The sequence below is a fragment of the Sturnus vulgaris genome, chromosome Z, assembly GCF_052056855.1.
Source record: "Sturnus vulgaris isolate bStuVul1 chromosome Z, bStuVul1.hap1, whole genome shotgun sequence".
Taxonomy (NCBI): Eukaryota; Metazoa; Chordata; class Aves; order Passeriformes; family Sturnidae; genus Sturnus; species Sturnus vulgaris.
Genome location: NC_142283.1, coordinates 23071536 through 23085364, shown reverse-complemented (window position 1 = coordinate 23085364; position 13829 = coordinate 23071536). Strand labels below are relative to the sequence as shown.

General features: G+C 39.4%; 1 protein-coding gene across 4 annotated transcripts in view; it reads left to right on the top strand.

The window, feature by feature from the left end:
* Nucleotides 1–13064, top strand: part of ZNF608 (zinc finger protein 608) — an 84696-nt gene extending 71632 nt beyond the window's left edge. For 2 of the 4 annotated variants that reach the window (XM_088156011.1, XM_088156010.1), the window contains exons 4-10: nucleotides 1476–1563; nucleotides 2024–4475; nucleotides 6248–6665; nucleotides 7216–7388; nucleotides 8293–8446; nucleotides 9704–9785; nucleotides 10768–13064. In XM_088156011.1, the coding sequence (XP_088012137.1) occupies nucleotides 1476–1563; nucleotides 2024–4475; nucleotides 6248–6665; nucleotides 7216–7388; nucleotides 8293–8446; nucleotides 9704–9785; nucleotides 10768–10774 (3374 nt within the window). In that variant the 3' untranslated portion in view covers nucleotides 10775–13064. Of the gene's footprint in view, nucleotides 1–1475; nucleotides 1564–2023; nucleotides 4476–6247; nucleotides 6666–7215; nucleotides 7389–8292; nucleotides 8447–9703; nucleotides 9790–10767 lie in introns of those variants that run through there. The other 2 variants (XM_088156014.1, XM_088156013.1) reach the window with 2 other exon arrangements.
* Nucleotides 13065–13829: the final 765 nt, after the last annotated feature.

Genomic DNA, 13829 nt, shown 5'->3' with positions numbered 1-13829 from the left:
GATGCTTAAGATCAGTTCCCCCCAGTGTGCAAAGTTCCAGTTGCCTAATCATAATGAAAAACCATATGGGGGATAAATTTCAAATCTGTTACAGAGAATTTTCAAGGAAATCCCTTCTTCCTTGGTACCTCTGCTAACAGCATTTAAAATACTTCCCTGCTGCTAAAAAATCCCTGAGGAAATAAGCTGCTGCTTGCATGTTAACTTCACCTCAGTGCAGCAGAGAGGGATGGTTTTAGTGCAATTGCACTGGTAAGACAAAGCAAAAAGATGGGCTGGAAACATTCTGGCACAATGCCATAATTGTATCTGTTACAGAGACGCTGCAGATAGAATAAGGGAAGTGTAGAGGAAAAGCAAGGCTGTCAGCTGCGAGTTGGTGTCTTCACGCCTCTCATAAATTGGGAACATTTTGTATTGTGCCCTTTTTTGTTAGATAAAATGTATTTCTTATTTCAGTGTGTGTTCTAATGAGAAGAGATGTCTGGTTCAATAACACTACCTTCTGTTTATCTCTGGCAGTTAATGAATTAAAGGGGTCATTATACTGGCTAGTCCATAAACATGATGATAAATGATGTGAAGAAGCATTTGAGGACAACCTCAAAACATTTGAATGACATCCCCCACATTTATTTTCTTGTTACTTACAATAACCTTATCATTCACAAATTTTACAGGGATAATTCAAATAAAACGATATTAGAATTCTGCTTTAGGCAGGCAAATTTGCATTTAATAAAAGTCATAAATGGAAAAGCAATTAAGTTACAGTAGGTTTTTTGAAGGATCCCTCTTCCTATATAAATATATATTGTAATTGCTCCTACCTTCACTGCTGTATGGTTGCTAGTCCTTCACTTTCCATAGAAGGAAAAGCAAGGCAAATAATACACTTTTTTCCAGCTATATCTGCTAAACAAAACTTTCAGTGCATACATGTGTATGTTTGTGTGTTTGTGTATGAGTAATTTCAAGTAAATAGAAACATCATTATCATATTGTTTAAAGCAAAGCAGATTATTCTTCTCAGTCACCTTCTGATTTAAACACTGTAACTGGTGCTTAGTTTATGCTGGCTGGCTGCCAAGTGAAAGCAATTATGGACAATAATAGCAAAATTAAGAGGTGAGTGTTGCTGTTTTACAGCAGGACATGGCAAAACCCATTTCCTTCTGTCAGCTGTATCTTGATTACACACACACAGTCACACAGGCAAGCTGTCTTACACATACACACACATGTGTGCACACATTCTTGTTCTTTGTCGTTTGCAGTCTTTCCTGTGGGTTTTAACTTGAGGTCACCGAAACCAGAAAAGAGGAAGAATATAGACCAGAGTGTTTGAAAGCAAATGAGAGTAAATGTCTCACTTTGTGGGGGAAACGATAGAAAAAAATAAAGGAGCAAAATAAAAAGCCTATCCCAGTTATTGTTCTAACTGTGATAATACTTTATTTTTCACTCACTGACAGGTGTCCTGGTGGTAAATGTTACATGGAGGAACAAGACTTACGTGGGAACACTGTTGGACTGCACAAAGCATGACTGGGCCCCTCCTAGGTAGGCAAACATTCTGAGTCTGTTTTTTCTCTGCTGTATTTTAACTCCTAATCTCAAGCAAGAGACTGTACAGAGATTAATAAAGCACAACTGGTTATAATTGAAAACACGCACCAGTGAAATTAGTAGTTCTCTCTCCCAGAATGAAACATGGGGTGGAAGCTCTTCTTTATTTTGATTTTGTATTTTTGAGAGGCAAGGGGAAATACATGGGATTTGGTCAGAGAGCAGTTAATTTCAAAATGCATTTCTGAAGTTAGCAAAAATTTTTGCTCCGTTGTTCTAACCAGGTGGATATGTCCTTACCATTTTTGTCCTTTTTTGGTGACTTTGACAAATTCTCATTTGTCAGAAGGACATCTTTCCTTTTACATGTGTGAAGGTTCTGTTACGGGACGTGGTGATGGTTTTTGTTTTCTTAGTTCATGGCTCCTTCTGATGAAATCTATTGTTTGTACAGGTTTTGTGAATCGCCAACAAGTGACCTGGAAATGCGCGGAGGTCGGGGCAGGGGAAAGCGGGCAAGGTCCGCTGCGGCTGCGGCTGTACCTGGGAATGATGCGAGTTTTGCAGAGTCCAGAGGACTTCAGAATAAAAATCGAGGCGGTGCCAATGGCAAGGGGAGGAGGGGCAGCCTTAACTCAAGTGGGCGCAGAACACCCCCGAACTGTGCCATGGATGAAGTCAAAGCCAGCCCTTCATCCACAAACAAGAGGAAAACTAAGCCTCCTATGGAGCTGGATTTGAACTCTAGTTCAGAGGACAATAAGTCTGGAAAACGCATTCGTACTAACTCTAGAAGCACTCCCACCACCCCACAGGGGAAACCTGAGACTACTTTTTTGGACCAAGGCTGCTCTTCCCCAGTGCTGATTGACTGTCCTCACCCCAACTGCAACAAGAAGTACAAGCACATTAATGGATTACGTTACCATCAGGCTCATGCACACTTAGACCCAGAAAACAAACTGGAGTTTGAGCCTGACAGTGAAGACAAAATTTCAGACTGCGAGGAAGCACTGAGTAATGTGGCACTTGAATGCAGTGAGCAAAGCACAAATTTGCCAGGCTTTGATCCACTAAAAGCACCGACATCTCCATCCTCCATTGCTACCCCAGGGACCCCCAAGGGAAAGAGGGAACTGACCAGCAATGGCTGTGGTTCAGTTATCAGTTCCAAAACTGGCAAGAATTCTGGCAAAAAGAAGGGTCTGAACAGTGAATTGAACAGCCTTCCAGTAATTTCTAACATGGCAGCCACACTGGATAATTGCTCAGTAGCAGATGGCAATTTGCAAACTGAAATGCCGAAATTGGAGGCTGAAGGGTTAATTGACAAGAAGAGTTTGGGTGATAAAGGCAAGAAATCGAACAATTGCAAAGTGGATAAAAACCTTTCCAAGCTGAAAACAGCCAGGCCCATTGCCCCAGCACCGGCACCAACTCCTCCCCAGTTAATAGCTATACCTACTACAGCCTTTACAACCACCACTACAGGGACAATTCCGGGACTGCCCTCTCTAACAACTACTATTGTTCAGGCTACACCAAAGAGCCCTCCACTGAAACCCATTCAACCAAAGCCCACAATTATGGGAGAGCCAAGCACTGTAAACCCAGCTCTCACATCACTCAAAGACAAAAAGAAAAAGGAGAAGCGAAAGCTGAAGGACAAAGAAAGCAAAGAGACAGGCAGCCCCAAGATGGATTCTAAGCTGGGGAAGCTGGAGGATTCAAAAGGGTCTGGAAAAGATTTATCTGGACATTTTTTAAAGGACCATCTCAACAAGAATGAAGTGCTAGCTAATGGACTGTCAGAATCTCAAGAGAGCAGGATGGCAAGTATTAAGGCTGAAGCTGATAAAGTTTACACATTCACAGACAATGCGCCCAGCCCTTCCATAGGGAGTGCCTCCAGGATGGAATGCAGCACTTTGGTGAATGGACAATCTGCCATGGCCCCACTGCACGTGTTGACACAGAATGGCGCAGACAGCACGGCCACTAAAACCAACAGCCCTGCTTACTCAGATATTTCTGATGCAGCTGATGATGGTGGCTCTGACAGCAGGTCAGAGGGCATGAGGTCAAAGGCCAGCTCTCCGTCAGATATTATTTCTAATAAAGATGGTGTTGTAAAAGGACATTCTTCAACCACAGCACAATCAGCTCAAGCAAAAGAGTCTCATTCTCCCTATTACCATGGCTACGATCCTTACTATTCCCCAAGTTACTTGCACTCTGGACAGGTCAGTGCCCCAGCTGCTGGGAACAGCAGTACCCCACAGGGGCTGAAGATTAAAAAAGAGGCTGAGGAAGAGGCTGAAAAGAAAGAGAAGGCAGAATCATCAGATGCCAAGAAAAGCGAAAGCACTTCCTCCAATTTGCAGCCGCAACATCAGTCAGTAATAACTCAAAGACACCCTGCACTTGCTCAGTCACTTTATTATGGACAGTATGCCTATGGACTCTATATGGACCAAAAGTCCTTAATGGCCTCCAACCCTGCTTACAGGCAACAGTATGAAAAATACTACGAGGACCAGAGACTAGCAGAACAGAAAATGGCACAAAGTGGGAGGGACTGTGAAAGGAAGAGTGACCCCCCCTTGAAGGAGATTGGGAAGGATGACAACAAACAGAAGAATATTCCATCTGCCACTATTTCAAAGGCCCCTTCAACTCCAGAGTCCAGCAAAAATAACACTAAAATAGGGTCATCAGTTCCTAACAAAGGTGAGGAGACAAGCAAGTCACAGATCCTTTCCAATCACCAGCAGCAGCTTCAGTCTGACACTTTCAAAGCTAAACAAATGGAAAACCACCAGCTTATAAAGGAGGCAGTGGAGATGAAATCTGTTATGGACTCAATGAAGCAAACAGGAGTAGATCCAACCACAAGATTTAAACAGGTGAGATCACAGGAAATGGAACAAGAGTGTCTTGGTTTATCTTTTATGTCGTGAGATTTTCTTTCTAATTCTGTTACGTTCTTCTACCTCTGCAGCCAAACAAGCTCCACCATCCTTTTTTTATGCTGGATGGTATTGTAGTCTGTGAATAGACTAATAAACCTTCCAGTTGAGCTGTTTGAAAATAACAAAAAAATAAATTAAAACGTCTGGTAAGATGGTGATAGAGCACAGGCTTAAGACCTGAACAGACTTTTTAAAATTATATTCATGAATAAAATAGAATTAGATTTCTCTTTTAGATGTAAATTCTAAGCAGTTTGCTTAGTTCAGAAATGAGAAATTTCAAGCAAAATAAGCAGCTTTCATTGTGAGAGGACTTAAAGTAGATTTGAAACATGGTTTGAAGTGTTTCCTTTTTTTGTTAAATGACAGTTGGCATTTACTAAAGATGGGTGAGCTGGTTCTTTGAAGAGTTGGCTTAAAGCACAGCTCTTTATCTTAACCCAAAGTGACCTTTCTGAAGCAGTTAAGTTCCCCTTCTCTCCTCAACCAACCTCAAGCCCCTACAGACCTGCACAATGGATGAAATCCTCTCTCCATTGAAGTCAGCAATAGTTTTGCCATTGACTTCAGTGGAACCAGAATTTTATCCAGTGGCTTCATGCTGACCCTCGTAGATGTCACATTGCCTTCATTTGAGGCAATGCAACTGTCTCTGTGCTCTGAACTGGAGCCTCAATGCTTGATGCTTTCATGTTCTGGTGCATGGTACATCCCAGACTTCACCCTTACAGGCTGTCTTTCAAGGTACAGTGGGATCAGGGGAGTGGGAGTAGAGAGCTCTAAAGGAAGTGGGATAGTACAGCCCTAAGTAGGAGATTTCTGCTGATTCAAGTGAGTATTTGAAACAGACTGTCCAAGTGTTTAGTTGCCTGCTTATATTTCTGTGGCATGTGCCATAAATGTCTGTCAGTTGGAGAAAATGTTGACAATTAGCTCTTGCATAACCTGTATTAGAAAAAGAAGTCTTCCTATTGCTTCTCCATGCCGATTTGGTGTGGTGTTGCAAAGAACTCCCTTCTCTAGTTGTGAAACATGTTTATAAACTGGTCTGTGTAATACATTATGTCCAAAAGCATTTGCAGTGCTGAGTACGTGTTCTTTAAACCGTGTGGACCTGGTCCAATAAGTACTTGCCCCTCTGTAACTTTACAAAGCTAAAATAAGATAGTCAGCTGAAAGTCTGCTTTAGTGTTTGATTTCCACTGATTTCTGGATGTTTGTAATACCAGAGGCAGCATTAGAATCTTGCCAGATAGATCAGCTTTTCATGTGCATTGTTCCAGGTATTCTAAGTGCTCTGGCATATCATTAGCCAGCTCTAATTTTGTGCTTCCCAGATACTTTTTGCTCTCTAGTGGGAAAAATCTCTCTGTGGGCTTTAATTAAAATGTTTTATGAATAACATGATCTCAGAACTTCATTACATTGCACATGTATTTCATGATTAAACTAGTTAAAGGCATGAAGAAGGATATAAGATGAAGCAATTGAATTAAATTTTGATAATAGACTCTTGCTCCTTCATGGGAATATTGGTTTGACTTTGAGCTCGAGGCACTCTGTGGCAAGCAAACCTCTCCTCTATGTAATGGGGATATGGTATTAAAACAGCTATTAAAAATACATTAACTGAAATGTGGGAAATATCAATAACAAACTTAGTTCTACGTCTAAGATCAGAACAATTTTTTTCTCCTCTGTATTAGGATCCAGATTCACGAACATGGCATCATTATGTCTACCAGCCCAAATACCTTGATCAGCAAAAATCAGAAGAACTTGATCGTGAGAAAAAGTTGAAAGAAGACAGCCCTAGAAAAACACCTAACAAGGAAAGTTCCCTGCCTAACCTTCCTGTCTCATTAGCAAGCATTAAAGAGGAGCCTAAAGAGGTCAAGCGTTCTGATTCTCAATCAGTGGATGAGAGCAAGATAAAAAACGATGATCAAAAGACTCCTGTAAATTGGAAGGACTCTCGGGGTGCTAGAGTAGCAGTTTCCTCACCAATGAGCCAGCATCAGTCATACATCCAGTACTTGCATGCTTATCCGTATCCGCAGATGTACGATCCCAACCATCCAGCCTATCGCGCAGTCTCTCCTGTCCTAATGCACAGCTATCCTGGTATGTATTCCCAAACCTGCCTTGTGTGCTAGTTAAGATTTGCACCCTCAGGTTCAGTAAAGTTTAGTATTATGTGTTTTGGTATTTCTATTAGTAGCTAGGCTAAATTAGAAGCTTCGTGGGTGACATTGTGTTGCTTGTGCTTCCTCTGGGGAAAGTTCTGTAGATGAAACTGATTTAATACAAGATGTTCCTTTTATGAACTCTCAAGTTTCTGAACACTTGACAGTCTGCTGTTGCTGTTAGACTGACAGATAGTTTATTGCCTATAAAAATATTCTAAGCACTTACTGTCAGAACCATTATAGTTACTATTCCTTTTACTTAAAGAGGACCCATAAATGTCTGAAATGGCTATCAACTCAATCCTCTTTATAACCTCCATTCATCAGGGTAAATTAGGTGGTGAAATTGAAGAGCAGTGTGCCATTTGGTAGTCATGTGATCTACTTTTGATGTAATTCTCAGTTCTGACATTGTCTCCTCCTACCCTGATATAATCAAAATGTAAAAACAGTAACTTGATATGGTATTTATTGTTTACCCGCAGGGGCCTATCTCTCTCCAGGATTTCATTATCCAGTTTATGGGAAGATGTCAGGGAGAGAAGAGGCAGAGAAGGTCAATACCAGCCCGAGCATCAATGCAAAATCAACCACTGAGTCCAAAGCACTGGATTTGCTCCAGCAGCATGCCAGCCAGTACCGCAGCAAGTCACCTGTTGTAAGGCATCCTCTGTTCTTACTGAAGAGTGTCACATACAGGAAGGGGTAGAGGAGTAACATAATGGTGGGAAGCACACAACCTGGCATCAAGCTATGAGTGCATGATTCTTCTTTATAGTACTGCTTACAATAAAAGCAATTTATAGTCAGAATGCTTCTGTGGCATAAACTGGAAATAATACATGTAACACAGTTCTATGCTGAGGTTTCCTGTCTTGAATGGGGTCATAGAAATACAGATTCAGAGATACCTCCTGGTTGCACATATTTTTGCAGTTAAACAGGAACCTCCTGTTTGTAAACATAATGAAATAAGAAGCTGGGCTATGGGATTTGATAAGATCCTCTCTTTGTATTTGCCAAGAATCCACATCTTCCAAGTAGCTGATTACCAGCCCCTATTTCTGAAGACTTACAAACACAATTTACAAAGTTGGAACAAATATTTTCAGATTTCACTTTCAGATAAGTTGATGCTGGTTTTAATTATGAGCAAGTCATTGACTCTCTAAAAGGTTTTTCTGCTGTTCAGTCAAACTTGATCCCCAGAGAGTTTTAGGAGGTTGAGGATTAATTAACACCCATTTTCAGCAGCTTACCTAGGTTATTCTGGCAAGCCAGCCGTGCTTCCAGGACCCCAAAACTAGAAGTCACTGTGGAGTCTTCAAGATGCAGTGTGTTGCCTCACAATCCTTGTGCCTTGAGAAATCTTCCATTAACCAGAAAGATTAGCTTTAGATTAGAATCAGATGCAAATATTCCAGTAGAGATACTTCTTCAGAAAAAGTTAGCTTCATCATCTGTATTCAAAAAGTTTTTGACAGGTCATAGCACATGGTTTTGTTGTGATTTCATCCCTTTTAAAATTCTCACATCAGTTTTCTTTCACTTTCTGTTATTAGCCTGTGGAAAAGTCACCAGCTGAGCGTGAACGGGAAGCAGAGAGAGAACGAGATCGCCATTCTCCTTTCAGCCAGAGGCATCTTCACACACACCACCACACACACGTTGGAATGGGCTACCCCCTTATACCTGGACAGTATGACCCATTTCAAGGTGAGCAGAAAATTGTCAGCGGGTAGGATTAGCTTGCCTCATGGAATTGTTGCCTTGACACTGGAAATTGTGCCAACAATTTTTAGCATTTTGAATAGAGGTCTCTTTGTTAGAACAGAAATGCTTTACATTTAGGAAGAAGGCTTGAAAATTCGCAGCGTATAGTAGCAATAAATTGATACATTCATGCCTGAGAAACTCCAAGTTTTGTTTCCAAAACTGAGTGTCAGAGCATTATTAAAGATGTACCAGTTAGGCTGTCATCCACATGAATGTTTTGATTCCTCCTGCAAACTGACATTAACTGGCTGAAAGGCAGTAAAATATCCAAACCAAACAACCTCCTTTTTGTATAATTAGGGTTGTGTAAGCAATGGAGGAAGTGTAGCAAAGACAAAAGCTTTTTATACTGAACATATTTTATGTACAAGGCTTTGCAGTCACAAGGGTTTGTGCTTGTTATAATTTGACTGTTTGAAAGAGGACTCTTTGTATTTTGGCAAGTGCCGTGTGCAGAGTTGCAGTCAGGAAAAAAAGCAGCACCAGTGAGATACAATTTATTCTCCCTAGGTTTAATACCAGTCTTTGAATGTTTTTTTCTCTAACTATGGACTCTAGCTGAATTAAAAGGAGGTTTCCTCCCATGCAGCAAAGTATGTGCTACCACGGTTGGTGGCTAAATGACATTTCTTCTTTACATTGACTTGGTGCCTCAGCACTTACTTTTCCTGTGTAAAAGTCTTGACATTTCTCAGTGTGATTCAGTGAGTCCATATGCCTTTTGGGATGCATTATGCTTGTTCAGTAGCAAAACTGTAAAAATGGTAAGTTATTATGAAAGTATTGTACCCTGAGCAGCTGGCATGTAGTTTCTGTAATTCACTGTGACTTTTGATTCTTGTTGTTTCCTGATACCTATTATTTCTACTGAGCTTCCTATTCATGAACTCTCATACAAACCACTTAGCATGACGCAGTGCAGTATTTGGAAAGGAATGCAATAAGTAGAAATGCTGTAATTTCTTATAGAATATCTATCAAAGACAATTCAGTTTATTACAGAAAGGTATATTGATCATACTGGGCAGACTGTCTTAACAATGTTGCCTGCAATATTTGTCATTTATATAGTGTTAACCCCCTCACACACATTTTCTGGTTGTTTTCTTTAGAGATCCTTCCTACTATTTCTTTGACCACAAAAATCCATTAAAACCAGAAGTACATCAACATTCCTTTGTTTCTTCTTTCCCTCAGGATTGACCTCAGCTGCCCTTGTTGCCACTCAGCAGGTGGCTGCACAGGCATCTGCATCTGGTATGTTTCCTGCACAAAGAAGGTAAATAGCCAATAAATTATATATTGCAACATAGAGATGAAAAGGCAAATCAGAGATTTTTTAGCCTGATGGTGTGCATTTCCTTGTATGTCACAGTTTTGAAGGCTGAGGAAAAAACTTGGTACTTTGGGTTAATTGCAATTTTGTTCTGCTTAGAATAACATTTTGTCCTTAGTTGTGTTCTTTAATTATAACACAGGTCATTAAGAAAGAACTAGTAGTCTGTCTTCTGAGATTTTCTTCTGACACGTAGTCTGTCTTCTGAGTGTGTTTAAGGATTAGTATTAAGATAAAACAAGAGATTATTAAATATAATTTAAGATCCAAATTTTTAATCAAATGAGTTTAAAATTAACGTTTGTTTGGCTCCATGCATGACCAGAAAACTTAGCATTTTATCTGTTCTGCAAGTCTGCCTGGCTTGCTGATCTTGCTTTTAGAGAGGTTTGTTTGGGAGCCCGTTAGAGATGGCTTCGTATTTGAGTTGCACACCCATTCTGAAAGCCTCTCTGTTATTTATTAGGTTGTCAAGAGCAAAACTTCTGTATTATGATCATCCCATATGAAGTGAAAATTCCAAAGTATCTTTTAACATTAGAGTTTTGTTCATTGCTGGCATGTTAAAACTCAGAGTTTAATGTATCAAGTAGAACCGTGAAGTTCCGTATTACAGGTGTCTGTCTGACAGCTGATGCTGAAACAAGCAAACATTAGCTAGAATTATTTGAGTAAGAAAGGTTTGTAGCCCTGGAAGAGCTGATGGATGATAGGGTATGAGAACCCAGAAGAAAAATCTTGGCACAGATTACTTCTTAGGATGTTGTTCCTGGCAGGGGAGGGATGAGGACAGGGCTTGCTGTCTTTTCTTCTTGGCTTTGAGAGTACTTGTTGAGATTTCATTTCATGATATGTTCAAGGTACAGGGAAAAAAAGTGTGAGGAAAGGATGCTGCTTACTAAAACCTTCTTCTTTCTCTTTTCAGAGAATGATGAATTTGGGGATGAACATTGTCATGTGACTGGATCACATGAGGAAGCGCTTTATTACAGACATCAGTTCCATGGTGTTAATTTGAAATGCCTTAATGGCAGGCAAAAACCAGTCATTTCATTTTTGTAAATTGCAGATTTTATCACAGAGTAACAAATGTTGCTGTAATTAGACTTCTGTTTTTATATATATATATATGCGTATATATATATATACATATATATATAAAAATATATATATATTCTTTACTTTTTTTGTATCAGTACCAAGGCTCGCACACAGGGTCTGCTGCTAAGTTGCGAACCACACACTAAATGGAGATATGTATTTGTCATGTTTAGGAGGCGTTAACCGCAAAAGGCTGTTTGTTTCTTTTCTTTTCTTTTCTTTTCTTTTCTTTTCTTTTCTTTTCTTTTCTTTTCTTTTCTTTTCTTTTCTTTTCTTTTCTTTTCTTTTCTTTTCTTTTCTTTTCTTTTCTTTTCTTTTCTTTTCTTTTCTTTTCTTTTCTTTTCTTTTCTTTTCTTTTCTTTTCTTTTCTTTTCTTTTCTTCTTCTTCTTCTTCTTCTTCTTCTTCTTCTTCTTCCTCTTCTTCTTCCTCTTCTTCTTCCTCTTCTTCTTCTTTTCCTTTTTCTTCTCTCTTTTTTCCTTTCCAGTTGTAAATAAATAATGTTATGTATCAGTGTGCCTGAACCTTGCATACCCTTCTGGTATTTCCCACAAGCTCTCAGAGAGGCTAACTGTGATGACACTTTGGTACAATGTAGATGTCTATTTGGTGGTTCCTATTAAGATGCATCAGTGTAAAATGTTACTGTATTCACTGTTTCATTGTAATTGTGTATTGTGAAAAATATACCTTTGGAAGGCATGGGGATTCTAGTACCACAAAAACTGTGTTGTATATAATGTATAGATTTTAAATGGAGATAATGAGCATCTGTGAATAATGAAATGTCTTTTTTGATAATCTTGAATGGCAGATAACCTAATAGCCTGCATATGAGAAGACATCTGTGATTGTTCTATTACTTGAATAGTCCTGCAGTCTTTTTTTTAATGTTTACAATTACCCAGATTTAGAGGAGAGACTTTAATGCCATTACCTGTTTACTTGTTTTATGCTGTAACCTAGTTTATTTTATGTAAAACCTATATCAAATGCTTTCATTTTTTTACTTGCCTTAAATAATTTGGCAATCAGAATAATGAAAAACTTTGATCTTTTTTTTTTTTTTTAATTTTTCTTTTGATTTCTGGGTGTTCTTGAGCCACTTTGAAAGATGTGTCATAGCTGTAGATAGCAGAGGGTGCAGCGATGGCACAGCTCCTAGTTGTGCTCCTGTTGGGCCTGTGTCAGCAGGCAGTGCAGAGTCCAAGCCAGATGGCAGATGGACCTCTTTCTGTTGACCCTGATAGGCTCAAAAAAGGCCCATGGTAACACTTTAGCTGGTATTAGTGGAACTGAAGTCTCTAATACCAGTTTTAGAGCAGCTCTGTATGCTATAAATTACAGGCAAATTTTTCCTATTATATCTGTATTGCCCTTCCCCCCAGAAATGAATAGATGCCTAAAAACAGAGGACCTGACAATTAAAAAAAGTAAAATTCCTTTGCTGTGTCTAACCTGCATCTCCACAAGATAAATATTTTATGTGGCTATACCACCTGTTTTGTTACAACGCAGTTGACAGAGTACACAGTAACATGAAATTGCTCATTGTGATGTGAAAAAAAATCAGATTTACTGGTCAGGTTTTTGAGGCTTTAACTTTTTTCCTTTTCTACATATCCCGGTTACATTGATTGTCAAAACTGGTTTTTAAAGTTTTACTGTTTTTTATCATTTTGTGTTTGTTGGGGTTTTTTTTGACAGGGTGAATTACTGCAAGTTAAAGGTTGTTCTTGAAGTTGGTTCCATTTCTTCTACCTTGTGAATACTTAATACAGAAGGATGAATTAAAGATTCCCAACAGACAAGCACACTTGGACTTTTATATTACTATGATATCTATGAATCTGCCATTAATGTTGCTATAATTGTTTTATTTTTATAGGCATAAAATCAGTTCCCTTAGTGAATAGTTATAAGGTTTATTGATTTTTACTACACATCATTCATCTGTGGCTTACTATTATTGTCTTGTTCTGAACACATTCAGAAGTCTCACAGTGGTGACATACTACAAGTTAGCCTCATAAAAAAATGGGAAGGAAGGGGTGTTTTCTTTGAAAAAGGGGATATTGTGAATGCAGGGCTCTTGAAATAATAAATGCCTTATTACTTCTATAGTAAAGGCTCAGATGGCTTTTGTGTTGAAACGTACCATTGACTTTTGTTTTTTTCCGTCTAAACCATTAATGCTACCACAGCAAAACAGATCTTACAAATTCACACTGTTGGTGATTTTCATTTAGTGTGGTTTGAGTGTCATAAGTAACTGGAATTAATTACTCTGATTGATACAGGGTAAGCAAGAGTTAAAAGTACAATTAATGTTACAGTTTTATTGTATCCTTGAAGTCCATAAGAGTGGCTAACATCTGTTGCCATTTATTGTCTTTTTCCACTTAAGATTAATATGTCTTCCATCCAGCTTCATACCCACCTTCTAGCTTTTTGGTTTAACACTCTCCATACTGACCTCCCTAAAGGCTGTGCCACAGTCAGTGTTACTGTGGTTCAGCACTCCCCGAAGCCCAAGGGTATTCACCCACATGTCTGAGCACTGATGTGCTGCTGCCAGGGTCATCTCACCACTGTGATGTGACCTGTTTCCAAAGGAAAAGCAAACTGAAGCAAGAAGACAGTTTATACACCTGGGAGCTAAGAGCTGCAGAGGCTGGTCACTGAAAAGGGGCAGCAGAAGCATCATGATACAGATACATTTGCACTCTGTTTTCCACGAGATGGGAAACATTTTGCTACCTCTAGCTGACCTCTACCACCCTGCCCTTCCAACAGCAGCTAACCGTGACCTTGCTTCTGTCTTTCATCCAGATATTGCTGGATGTCTTGCAAAGGTGAAGCAGGGCTTATACAGTACACTCCTTTGA